The 14,282-nt window shown below is 45.3% G+C and overlaps 1 protein-coding gene across 1 annotated transcript in view; it reads right to left on the bottom strand.

Moving 5' to 3' along the window:
* The window catches only part of LOC111870944 (semaphorin-5B), a 109,971-nt gene that overhangs the window by 71,503 nt on the left and 24,186 nt on the right, over positions 1–14,282 (bottom strand). Inside the window, exon 2 of the mRNA XM_023863612.2 lies at positions 3,435–3,558. Coding sequence (XP_023719380.1) covers positions 3,435–3,531 — 97 coding nt within the window. The 5' untranslated portion in view covers positions 3,532–3,558. The remainder of the gene's footprint in view (positions 1–3,434; positions 3,559–14,282) is intronic.

Below are 14,282 nucleotides of genomic sequence, written 5' to 3' on the forward strand. Positions count from 1 at the left end.
AGTTCTCATGCCCCTCTCTACCAGACACTAATTGCTCCACAATCACCCTCACCTATCATCTGGGGCTGGTACAATAGGCCAGAAGTGGCCGCAGTACAAGGGACTTAGTCCCACCCCACTAGCAATAAAAAAATTAACAAACTACATGCACTACAAGAGGAGCTAACACATTCAAAACAGAACACTGAATGACTTTAGAATTAACCATGTAAATCCATATCAAACCCTGCTTTCAAGGAGCACGAAATTGAATTACCAGGTAACAAAAATGTCGTCACATTCGCTACAGTTCTAATGCCAATCTCTACCAGAGCCAAACCCCTTCAGACATCAGACAATATCTACTCATGCGTTCTGCAGCTTCAGTCTGACGAACAATGGAATATTACGGCACGAAGCGACGTGGAGGACGGTAACCACACCATCCACAAGAAAACCACCCAGCAGTCATCAAGTAGCGAAAATTTATACTTCCCTGAAACGTCTGCAGTGACGACAGCCCCTAAACAATGCCCAAAATCTGGAGCTTCCCATTGGTTCTCGCTGTGCCCTAACAAAATATGGTTTGGATCCTGTTGTAATGTTTAAAGTAATTTAAAGTGTAGTAAAGCTTTTAATCTATGCGTGCTGCGGTCATCCCATCCTTACGCAGTCTCAGACCACGCCCTCTCATGCCATAATGGTGCTGGGAAATGTCTCGTCACTCCTGACTCCTCTCCCGTAAGTGCTAGCGTAACACTGGAGAGTTGCGTCAAAGAGAAACTGCAAATTGCGATTGTCATGGAAACAGCACGCTGACAGCAGCGACACGCAGAGTGTTTCAATTGCAGTAAATTCCGCCCACGGTATACGTTTGCCTTGAACCTTGACGAATTGATAATACGAACAATGAATAGAGATGGAACCGTTCCTCCTTTCAACATACCGCCGACACGCCGGCCGGGTAAGTGCTTCACATTCGTCCTCCAGCCTTCAGACAGGAGCGCTCTGTGATGTCGGGGCTATGCTACTGTTCGTACGCCGCGCGTGTGTGACAGCATCACCTACAGCAGGTGGGCTCTCGTGAGGTTTCATACGCTCACGGCGGTGCATGTGAAGATTACTGTACAATGCCGCAGTTTATTTGGGCCAAGAGGGGAGAACCCGCTACTTCCATCGTCAGAGTAGAAGAGGACGCCGAGTTTGAGGGAAAACGGAAAAGTTATAGGGGCCCTAAGCCCCGTGGGTCTGTAAGGAGGCACTTCCTCCAAAAGTCGGTAAACTGCTACCAGACCATATGTCTTCACGTAAGTAAGAGAGCATTCCTTATACGACGCTAATCTTTTTCCTGTCTTCCCTTTATGATTTATGGTTTACAGTCGAGGTCTCTGATGCAGAAACTTGTCACTATGCACAAGACCCCAAGCAAAGCGCATAGCCGTGTTTTCTTCCCAATACACAGTCGATATTGCACTAATTAAAGCAATCACTCCAGAACAAAATAAAGACACTGACTTATGAAAAACGCCCTAAAAAGAAAGATGCAGGTTTAGACGGGACCACGGATCTCCCAAACAATGACTGTCTCCCTAAACCACTGAAAACGTGGTCTTTGTAACAGAGATGCGGTGAGTTGATCGTGAAGCACGAACTGAATGTTTAATAAATACACAAAAATAAGACAACGTGTACATTTAGACCTATTAACATAAGTGATGTGATGTGATGAAAGAAAAAACAATGACACAGATACCTGAATAACATTATTCGCACCCTCTGGCTGGTATTCACGTTGGACCCAGTACTGATGCCTCATGGCAATAGTACTGGTAACTCCTGCGCTCTCTGACTTCAAAGAGACTCTACGGTCATAAGACGTAAATTATACGGTGAAAGGTACGGCGTCCTCGTGTAACTGGAGACAACAAAGGAAACTGTTAACAAGTCGGTAACGGACGTACTTTAGAAACAAAATAGGTCCAGTGTAACGAATGTCGGTTAATGGTGGACGGAGCGTGGCCGTGTGATTTAGGGCAGACTGGTTGTCAGGAAAACGACATACATTTTAGCACCCACTCGACACGTCCCTGCTCATGAGAAGCCTGTCTGCGTGCAGAGGTTGAAACACAGAAAGTACAGCTTTTTACACAAAACGACTGATAACCCAGTCTCAACATTTCACATTATGTAACGCGGAACGAATTGCAGAACCCTCTATATGCAAGAGCGGGGGGAGGGATTGAGGTGCTATGCTACAAACCGGGAGGTCGCGGGTTCAATTCCTGATGAGGTCACCTGATTTTTCAATTGACCTAATCCTTCCAGCCGCACTATGGCCCTGGGGTCGACTCAGCCTTTAACAAAAATGAATATCAGGAATCTTCCTGGGGGTAAAGGGAGACCGGCGCGTAACGCTGACATCCTTACCGCCATCTGTGAGCCGACTGTCTAGAAAATGTGGGACCCTCGACGTCTCACAACCCTATGGGCCTTCACGGCCTGTTACAGGGATAACTTTACTTTTTTACCGTTTACATGCATGGGGTTCGAAGCTGCGAATCACAGACCTCAACACATGGTGTGAGTAATGGCGGGCCGACCAATTGGCTGTCTGTATCTTTGGGTCGATAATTACTTAACTGTCGGTAGGGCTGATTGGTTGACTGACTGCCTGACTGGCTAACCCTCTTGTCTGTCAGAATTTCTGGCTGGTTGATGTTGTGCCTGGTTGCCTCATCTGGCTGACTGGGTGATCGTGTCCGTAACAAGGCCATATTCTTCATTATCCATACATTTCAAGATAATTTGCTGTAAAATCACACTTGTGACAGGCTGCTAATAGCACACAGAAGGCTGTATGAAGGAAGGACGAAACAATAAATTAACGAGATAGCCCTGTCACGACAGTGAGCAGGCCATTACGGGCGACTGGTTTCCGCCCTTCTAGTTCTTGAGCTCGTACATTACTGCGCTTCATAACGGGTAAAGAACAGGAACCAGAGAGTTGCATCATGCTACATTAAACAAAGCTGAGGGTACCTGTCAGGCCCAAGGTCCCTGTCACACTGAGGAACCAGGCATTAACCATTTCGAGCATCAAGTTAACTGAATATTTATAGCTTCAGTTCGTACCTCACAGGAAACACATTACGTCTCCGCTACAGAGCCCAACCGGTTAATGCTGTTCAGGGAAATAATCGCTGTTTACTGTGAGAATCATACGGAACACATAAATACACTGTGTGGGCAGAATGCAGAACTTTTATTTTAAAGCAGGTGGTACACACAGTAATCACTGTGCTTAAAAAGGTTCTGGGGAGCAGGAGTGAAGGAAGAAGTTGAACTATGTACATCCCTGCGCAATGTACCCACAATTTCGTGCCCCTGCAGAAACAAAGCGTGACGCAGCCGGAGGATGAACTGCCTGCAGAAACAGATGCGGAACTGTGACTCACCTTCGTACGAGATGAAACGGAAATCGGCGTGGATACAAGGCCACAGTGACGTCAGAGCCAGGACCAAAAGTAGATACCGGTGATGCTGAAGCGACATTTTCACCTCGCCAACTGGGTGGACCACCTGGCGAACAAGAGAGATCGACACCAATTAGTCGCAGACCTTCAGACACTTTAGGGTTGGTTTTCTATGTTGAACTTAAACATGATCTTGTTGGGTACAGACTAGGTGACTGCCATACTTACTTCTCTGCCATATCCATGAGGATTCCATATCAAACTTCTATATGCATTTCCTGTTTCACCAACAAAGTATGTAATACTCACAAGCGAGAACCAAGACAAAGACACCTTCCTACTGCATACAAATTGTTGTCTACATGCTGCACATATTCTTACTCTGAATCGACCGGTGTTGGTAAGGGAGACGCAGTGTGTGTGGGCGCTAGCAGCTGAATTTTTAAATGTCATTTAAATCACCTTTAGGCACAAAAGGGAATCCCGTGATACATTCGGGCAGCGTCCGTAGCGTTGGACACCCTTGAACTGCAATTTTTGAAGTAATAGTAAAAAAAGTAAAGCTAGCCCTGTAACAGGCCGTGAAGGCCCACAGGGCTGTGAGACGTTGAGGGTCCCACATTATCTAGACAATCGGCTCAAAGATGGCGGTAAGGTTGTCAGCCTTACGCGCCGGCCGCGCTTTACTCCCCAGGAAAATTATTTGATTAATTCCTGGTACTCATTTCTGTTAGAGGCTGAGTCGACCCCAGGGCCATAGTGCAGCTGGAAGGAATAGGTCAATTGAAAAAGAAATGCTGCTTTAACCTTCAGAGGACTTCAGGAGTGATGCGAACACTACAACAGCGGCGGAGATGTACGGAAGCTGAATTTGCTTAGCTCTTGGCGCAGTGGACCTAGGTACCACTTGCACCCCTTGTGCAGACTAATGTAACCACAAGACTTCTGGTCTCTCCGTTAGGGGAAACGCACAGACTGCGCCTGGTAAGGACAACGTGCTGAAAGGGCATCTAGGCTAACGGGCAGCAAGTAAAATGGAGACCAAAAGCTTCAAAATTTGTATTATTACGGTCTTCTGGAATGATACCGTATAATTTTATTCCGGAAGGACCTTGCAACTCCATCTTCCGGGTAGAAGCAGACGGAGGTAGCAAAAGTGCATTATTTCTTGATAACCTGGTATTGGCTCAGCTGATCAAGAAATTGCCCTACTTTTACTGAACCTGATATGCACTTTCGTGGTCACATGACCCCGTATTTATGCCGATCGAATCCCTGAAGTTAATTTTTAATATTATGCTTCTGTCTACATCTCTGGCTCTCGACTGGTTTCTTACCTTCGGATTTTTTCGGATTTTCCAACAAAACCTATCTCATCCTTTGTTTGATCACCCTAATACTGCCTGAAGAAAATCACGTGTTATGTAGTTCCTCATAACGCAGTTTTCTCCATTCAGCTGTTACCTCCAGTGTCTCGGGTGCAAATACCCTATATTTAGAATGTGACCTCATTGCGAGAAAACCAGCTTCATACCCATACACAGAAGTAAGTAAATTCTTTTTACGTCAGTCGTCAGCAGTAGGCGCGAGAGAAGCCATTACCGTGACCTAGCACTTCGAGGGGGGGACATGCAAGTGCTCGCTTCCTTGCACAAGCCGCCCCGGGAGGTCACGTCACAAACCTCACCTTGCCTCGCATCTCTCGGACTGACCTTCAATAAAGCATTTTTTTGCAGCTCCTGCAACGTGTACAAACTGGCGTGTGTCCGCCCGCCATTTCGGTTACGATATAAACAAACAAATCATGACGAACTCTTGAAAAGTAACGGATGTTTCACCTTAAGTGTATAGCACATATATATGATGTCTGCGAACAGGGATACTGAGCAGAATATTTCGAACTAAGGGATAACAATCATCTGCCCTTCTACTCCAGGTTTCAAAGTTTTCTACCGTGAAGATCGAGGCAGCAGGTTCCTTCGAAACGTCGGTAACCTTACTTATTTACCACAACTCACTCACTCATTCATGGAACTGAGCCCTTCTTGAGAAGCTGACAATTGTGCAGCTACTCAAGAACTGCCCAGCATTTTATGGAACCAGAAGGTTCATTACCGTGTTCACAAGAGCCCTCCACTGGTCCCTATCCTGAGCCATATCAATCCAATCCAATCCATACCATACCATACCATCCCATCCCATCTCTCTAAGATCCATTTTAATATTGTCCACCCACCTACGTCTTGGTTTTCCCAGTGGTCTCCTTCCTACCGGCTTTCCCACCAATATCCTATATGTATTCTTCCTCTCTCCCATTCGTACTACATGCCCTGCACACCTCATTCTCCTTGACTTGATCATTCTAATTATACTTGGCGAAGAGTACAAGTTATGAAGCTCCTCATTAGTTTTCTCCAACCTCCTGTCACATCATCTCTCTTCGGTCAACATATTCTCCTCAACACCCTGTTCTCAAACACCCTCAGTCTATGTTCCTCCCTTAATGTCAGAGACAAAGTTTCACACCCATACAGAACCACAGGCAAAATTATAGTTTTGTATATTCTAATTTTTATGTTTTTAGACAGCAGAGGAGAAGACAAAAGGTTCTGGACTCAATGGTAGCAAGCATTACCAGAGTTCAATCTCCTCTTAATTTCCTCCTGAATTAGGTTTTGATTTGTTATAGTCGTTCCCAAATATCTGAACTGTGCCACATCTTCAAAAAATCTGTTACATATTCTTATGTCATGATTTCGCCCTGCATTTTGGTGACGAGACAGTAAAATATACTTAGCTTTCTCTGTGTTTACTTCTAGACCTACTTCATACGCCCCCCCCCCCTGAATCCAAAGTCTCACGAAACGCTGAGCCTTATAATGTTAACGATACGAACAGTCTCGACACCGATAGCGTCGTTAAACTGGTACTTATGTCTGCCATTGTGCTTGAATAGGTTGGCCGGAACCGACGGTGCTGTATCCGTAAAGAGAGGCTGACGCTTTGTTTCCAGTTTGTGCGTACACTGACCTGAGCTGCTACAATTTATTGCGTTGAGTGAAGCCACCAGCCACCGTAATCTGTCCGACTTCCCAGAGACACTACAACACTACACCCCCCAGACATGTCTAATAAAGTAGCTTTCCACAACTTGAGGAACGGAGAAATGTTCTTTCCCGAGAAGCACTCAAGTCTGAAAGTTATCAACTGCAGTGACAGACGCAGCGTGATAAATACACGGAATTATATTTCATGGTTTTGTGCGTGTTACAGTTCTCTTTGTCAGTGTCAGCTGATCTCTCGGGGCACGTGCCCCTCTCAGAGTGGGGCTTCGCCTCACACGTGGTCCGCGCCTGACACAGCCATCACCGGCGGCATATCATGTACAGTTTGAAACAAAGTTCATGTCCTCCTCGCAAGACCGTGACTGTGATGTTTTTACGAAGGCTACCTACCTCACTACACGACCGATTTCCTGTTGTTGGGGACCCAGGGGTAATCAAAAAGTGGGAACCCTTATCACTAATAACATTTGGGTTACGGAAACTATTCCTATTTATTTCTTATACTATGAATATATAAGGGGTTGGCCTTCTTGGCCCTTGCACCGCGACCTACAGTGATCTACTGTGCTTAATTTATACTATGTAAACATACAAACTAACTTATTGTGACTTCACAGAAGCAGATGTCTCAATAAAATTTGTGCAATTTTTTCCCATTTTGTGAGGCCCGGGGCGACGGCCCCGGTGCCATATCCCAGAGGGAACTCCATTTCGAATAACCCTGCCACAGAATGGAAACTAATGTAACCGTTTTCTACTACAGACCCGAATATGTCACCTCATACGTATTTAGGTGAGAGTTTCGGCGTGCAGCCATGTTCCACTATTAAAACACACAAATAAACTCGTTTAACTACTAACATTGTTCTAATCTGCGGAACCGCAATACGCTTGAAATGAGAGGAACTTTCATCATGGGGTAAGATTACTTAATAAATACAAGCTGAGAGAGGAGTTGTCTACATCCTGCCTGCAATTATCAGTACAGCTGACATGAAGCATCAACACCGGGCTAACACGAGCAGCTTCTCCTGCCAGAAAATGCCACAACGCCTAAGCACATATAAATACTCATAATATACAACAACCCAGTTCGCTCCTCACAGGAAACCCATTATGTCTACGCTACAAAGCCCAGCCGGTTAATACTGTTTAGGGAAATAATCGCTGTTTATTGTGAGAATCATACGGAACACATAAATACACTGTGTGGGTAGAATGCAGCATATATAAATTCAGTTCGTACCTCACAGAAAACACATTATGTTTCCGTTACAAAGCCCAACCGGTTAATGCTGTTTAGAGAAATAATCGCTGTTTATTGTGAGAATCAGATGGAACACATAAGTACACTGTGTGGGTAGAATGCAGCATATATAAATTCAGTTCGTACCTCACAGAAAACACATTATGTTTCCGTTACAAAGCCCAACCGGTTAATGCTGTTTAGAGAAATAATCGCTGTTTATTGTGAGAATCATACGGAACACATAAATACACTGTGTGGGTAGAATGCAGTATATATAAATTCAGTCCGTACCTCACAGGAAACACATTACGTCTCCGCTACAAAGCCCAACCGGTTAATGCTGTTTAGGGAAATAATCGCTGTATATTGTGAGAATCGTACGGAACACATAAATACACTATGTGGGAAAAATATAGTTTCTATTGTTGCAGTAGGTGGTACGTAGAGTTACCACTGTTCTTTCAAGAGTTAAAGCTATTTACTTGGATTCTGTCCATCATTCTACTTTTATATAAAGTCACGTTTCCGAAATATTGGTTGCATTCCGTCTTGTGGTGAGAGAGGATACGTTCAAGGTCCCAGTGTGTTGGGGTCCCAGACAACGACTACGCTTATGCCCTGGATTTAATCTCGTAACAATTTTAAACTTACACATTTTCCTGGGACATCATGCATCTACCCTGACAGTTACTTCAGTACACTTCACGATGCACTCCGAAAGCTGTTTTGTTTGGAGTGTTATTCTGACAATTCAGCTGCCGCTAACACTTGTCACTGGGATGCAAATTGTCCGCCATTTCCCTACTGCAGCAACACTTCTCAGCACTCGTACTCCAGTGATCCAACCCTAATGTTCATAACCGTGTTCACATAAGCCAGGTTCCGTATCTCATCGTGGACGCCCCCCCCCCACATACACATCCCTTTACTTTTGAGATGCATTAGAGTTTAGAAAACCTAGGTCTACCAAGCTGTCTATTTAGATTTCGCGATTAGTTTCACCTTGAATACACTTTGTACACAGTTCTAAATCAGGAACAGGCATTTCTTGTCTGACGGGCATAATGCATTTAAATAATTCATACTTAATGGAATGTTAACCGCGGCCCACGTACCACAAGTTATCTTAAGTCTTGCTGTAGCATTTAGAAGGCCACGTGTGTTTGCTGAACACAAGATGGGCGTGATCCGGAGTAGCAAACAACATGGCGGAGCAGATACGGCATGGAGGGTCAATAGGAGGGAACCATTGCTTTGTAATTTCACTTTATAATTATCCGCGTTCTTATTCGAAACGGTGCTGTTTCGGGACACATGCTGCATCCATCTTCAGGGTCTACGGATGTAAAGCGCGGCGACTGACACCCGGTGAGCCCCACAGGGGCAGTGGACAAAGGAATGTTATCAGAACGGCTTCTCCTCCCGTGTGTGTGTTGGTCCAAACTTTACATACGTATGATCAGTCACTCACCCTACTCCGACCCTGAAGATGGAGGTAGTATGTACTTCCGAAATATCGGCAACATTGCCTCCATCCACATGATACAAAGACGCAAGAACGCAATACTATTCAGACTTTACTTTAGGGGGGAAATTATCGAGGACACAGTTACAGAGCAGCCTATACACCATCCCTTCTTCTCATAAGAAAGCCTTCATGTTTCCATTTCTGCCCCTGAAGACTGTAACTGCTACATATCAGCCCCTGCTGATAGCGTCAGCGGGCAGCACGCTCGCACTTGTCTGATAACTATCGGGTTTGACTTGGCTCGGAAATTATCAGTGCATGTCTGTGAGCAAGACTCGAACAACGTCCTTTTGCTTTTAGCCCGTACTCTATGATCTGTCCTACAGAGAGTGTGTGTGCGTGTGTATATAGCTTCTGCGTACTTTATTCAGAACAAAAATGAACAGAAATGCGGCACATGAGGTACTAAGGATAGGCAGAGAAAAATACCAAGTGTATACTTCTTTGTAACGTAGTCGATTCGAGGCTTTCACAAAGGTGAAGTTTCAAAACGAGGTCTTCTCGGTTATGACACCGAATAGTCTGCTGGCGGGTATCGCTGTTTCGGGAAACACAGTGCCTCCATCTTCAGGATGGCCATCTCCAGGCGACATAAACAATAAACACGCCTATCGTTACGGGTTCCATCCTTTAGCGATTGTTTTCGAGGACTAAATATCTAAATAGCAAAAATTTGGCTCGTACCTCTCAGGAAGCACATTACGTCTCTGCTACAAAGCCCAACCTATTAATGCTGTTTAGGGAAATAATCGCTGTTTATTGTGAGAACCGTACGGAACACACAAATACACTGTGTGGGCAGAATGCAGTATATATAAATTCAGTCCGTACCTCACTGGAAACACATTATGTCTCCGCTACAAAGCCCAACCGTTTAATGCTGTTTAGGGAAATAATCGCTGTTTATTGTGCGAACCATACGGAACACATAAATACACTGTGTGGGCAGAATGCAGAGATTTTATTAATTTTATAGCAGGTGGCTGCCAATTTGCCTGAAAGCTTAAATTGCTATTTCGTATTTTCGACCACAACGCCATGACAACTGTGTGGTTTCAAATATGGTATGAAATCAGTAGGTCTGTTGAGTGGAATATTTCCACAGGTTTGTCACATACAGTGTGTCGTAAACAGGTAGAACAATTATCAAATATGGTTATAGAGTATACATGTAACTTTGCGTTGAAGTTACTTTTATGCAAAATTGAAAATAACATTGAAAACTGCATGTGAATGCTTGAGTCGTCCTTTTATCCCGAAGATGGTAGCAGCATCTTCCTCCGAAACATAACTATATACCAGACTACACCGTATCATAGCCCGGAAGACCACAACGTGGATAAAATGCCATGGAACCAATAAACACATTCTGTATAAAGAGTACGGTCCTCTGGGCTGTGACGCCGTATACTTTGTAATTCCCATGACCTATTCGCTCAGGTCGCCGCCTGTATATGCTGGGGTCTTGCTTGACTTATTCTTCGCCCTTGAAGATGGAGGTGATATATTCCTCCGAAACGTCGAACTCTGCTAACTATAACCCAGTCCCAGTCACCGCCATCACAACCTCAGAATCATCTCTTACAGAATTTGGCCACTCATGGTACGCTACTTAATACCACTGAGGAAGTAGACAAACTGGTTAATCAAGAGCGCGAAGGAGACTTGGCGCCAGCGCAATACGGTGCCCGCTACCCACTAAACAGGAGTTTTTGGAATTTGAAAGCGGAGGCGTTCGGGCGGCGCCAAGTGTCAGTGCGGCGTGTGTGGGCCCCTCCACGGGAGAGACAGTCGATCCTCGACCTTGGTCCAGGCCTGCGAGTCGCACTGGCCTTGTTTACCTTCAGGCCTCTTGCAGCTCGACAAGCTTGTCTCAGCAGAGGTGAAGAGGCCGCCCGTGAGGTCAGCTCTGCGCATGTCGGACGCACTGGCCTCCCACCTACATCACGCACGCAAAATCACTGGACCCATCTCTTCACGCCAGCGACATTGCAGACCTTACTGGGAATGTTCGTGTTTCACCTCAAGTCTCTCTACGTAAACGTCACGACAGATTTCTTTGGCACCCAACAGGTACTCTGCCAGTAATTGCCTGGAGGGACAGTCGGTCTCCGAGACATGATAGGAACTCGGAACCTCCTAAATATGAAGGAGCGCTACAGGTCTACGAGACATGATAGGAACTCAGAACCTCTTAAATATGAAGGAGCGCTACAGGTCTACGAGACACGATAGGAACTCAGAACCTCTTAAATATGAAGGAGCGCTACAGGTCTCCGAGACATGATAGGAACTCGGAACCTCCTAAATATGAAGGAGCGCTACACTCGACCGTGGCGGTCGGTGTAACTAGTAATGAAGAATAAAGCAATCGGAACAACAGAACTGTCATGGCCAACATGCGTGTGACGTTGGAAAGCCATTTTCACGACACTCCGCCATGGATCCTTATTTTGAGCTAGATTAATCAAATCCGCGCCTTCCCACCCTAATTCTTTGAGATGCGTTTTAATATTATGCTTTCATCTATCCCTAGATTTTCCAAATGATCTCTCGAATTCAGATGTTCTCACCAAAACTTCTCATGCATTTCTCATCTCTCCGATGCGTGCCGTGTGCCCTCCACATTTCATTCTCCTCGATCTGTCCAACCTAACAATATCTCAAAAGCTTCTCGTTAAGGAATTATCTCCTTTTCGCTCTTAAGTCCAAATACTCTCCTCGGCACTCACTTCTCAAAACACCCTATACTTAAGGACCTATGTGCAGCACAGTTAAGTATCGTCCAATCCGTTCGTCGGCTATAATAGGGCAGCTAAGAGGCATCTGTTGAAACGTCCAATTTGAGGTTCACACCTCGGCAGCTGAGAACACGACGCTCTTCAGGGTTGTAACGTCGTGTCGTTCGGAGAGATCCAGACGTTTCGAAGGAATATATCACCTCTGTTTTCAGGGTCAAAGAAATAAACGAAGCAAGCATATATCAATAAACAGATTTTCTCGACCTCACCGCCAGCTGTGAGCAGACTCTAGAAAATGTGGGAGCCTCGACGTCTCACAACCCTATGGGCCTCCACGGCCTGTTACAGAGAACAGATTTTCTTTAGCACGATGTGTGTATGTCCGTCAGTCCGTCTGTCACGCTCGCTGAATTGACCTGCCTGACTGTACTGGGTAATGAAAGGGAACAGGCCGGTGTCGCCGAGCTGGAAGGTTCGGACAGGGAGCACCAGCAGTGGATATGTGGGCACGGGGAGATGTCGATCCTTCAGGACTCAAGAGCTTCAGGTGGGGGGGGGGGGGGAGGGGAAAGNGGGGGGGGGGGCAAAGGTAAAGCTGTCGCTGCCGTACTGACATTTCTGAATAAACGGAACTGAGTTCATATTGTAACGTGCAGACTCCGGACACAGCGCGAGGTAACTGAACCGCAGTCATGGCGAGATGAAAACAGATTTGCCAGTGGCCCTGTGGAAACACGTTATGTACAGTGAGTGGTCATACTCCAGCTTTTATTGTTAAAGCAAGGGGTACACATTTATTAACACTTTGCTCTAAGTGTTAAGGTAATATCTCAAATCTGTACACAACCAAATCAGAAACACGTGACTTCATAGTGCTAGAATTCCGTAACATGTAGATCCACTGCCAAGTAACAGCTGTGTAAACACGAGACAGTACGAGAGCCGTTGCTAGGGAACAACTCTGTGGACACGGTGTTTCCCCGGCAACGACAGAACACGCAATAATGGAAGAGACGTTTTCTGTGCGGTACGTGCAGGGGCTATATAACGAGGTACATATAGTTGTGACTCTGCTCTCAGAGACACATCTCAAACCCCATGAGAGGTTCATTCCAAAATTATTACTTCTGTCGGAGTGACCGCTTCCCGGGAAGAAAAGGCATTCTCCATAACCACAGACCTATGTTACACGTGCGATATGTAGACTTGACAAGGGCAAAGCTTGGCTCTGGTCGTGGCTTAATGTATGGTATTACTCAGGTATATTTCTGGAGTAACTGAAGAAAAGCAACAAAGATCTGTCCGGATGGTTGGTGTCCCGGAGAAAATTCTAAGTTGGTACCTTCCAAATAAACGTTGGTGGTAGAACCACCTTTAACCCTTTTCGCCACATTAAACTGTATGAAATAAGTTCCTCTTTGAGAAGCTAACAGTCGCTCAACCAATCATTCTCCACCTTCTCTGAACCCGAATGCTATATTGCTGTATCACAGCTTCATACGCGTACTTGGAAAGGCAGATAAGTGGAGGGCGCGTCCTTGCTCGTGGACACGTGTGTACGGCTTGCATCTGATAACGGCCGGAGAGCAATGTGAACATCAGCACATGGAGATCGCAACGCGACGACATCTTGTGTGAGGCGGAGAGTCGCTCATCCACACTTCGCCAACAGGTTCCATAAAGATACTCAGATGCTCCAACATTCGTACCCCATAAAGCACACTGGTAACCATGTGTGTATCACCTCCTTATCATTTCGGGCACACAGTGTATTTACGTATTTCGTGTGATTCTCACAAACAGCATTAACCGGATGATCTTCCTTATGGAAGCCACATCAGGTATAGGAAATACAAGGAAGCGGCCCATATGGCATGCTCGGCCAACCCAATTAGCCAACCCAGTTTGGACTTTTCTCCCATTTGGATCTCCATTATCAGCAATGAAGTCACCAATTCACATAGAAGATCTGTATGACGTGATATATGTTTTTATTGATTTCTATTAGGTTCTAAATTAGATAGACGCGATTTACTCCATTGTTGACGCTAGTTAGACACTATTAGTTTTTTACTAGTTCTCCTTTCTATTCCATGCCGTGGGGTCATGGACCTGGTTATTAGTTTGGTTTCGTGACATAAATTTCTACGGCTCTATCTATCCTGGTTCCACGCTTGTATGTGTTTGGTACAATTTGTTATGTATATTTTTCTTATTAGCTCTCATGGACTTAGCCTGGTCTCAGGT

The sequence above is a fragment of the Cryptotermes secundus genome, unplaced genomic scaffold, assembly GCF_002891405.2.
Source record: "Cryptotermes secundus unplaced genomic scaffold, Csec_1.0 scaffold101, whole genome shotgun sequence".
NCBI classification, from domain to species: Eukaryota; Metazoa; Arthropoda; class Insecta; order Blattodea; family Kalotermitidae; genus Cryptotermes; species Cryptotermes secundus.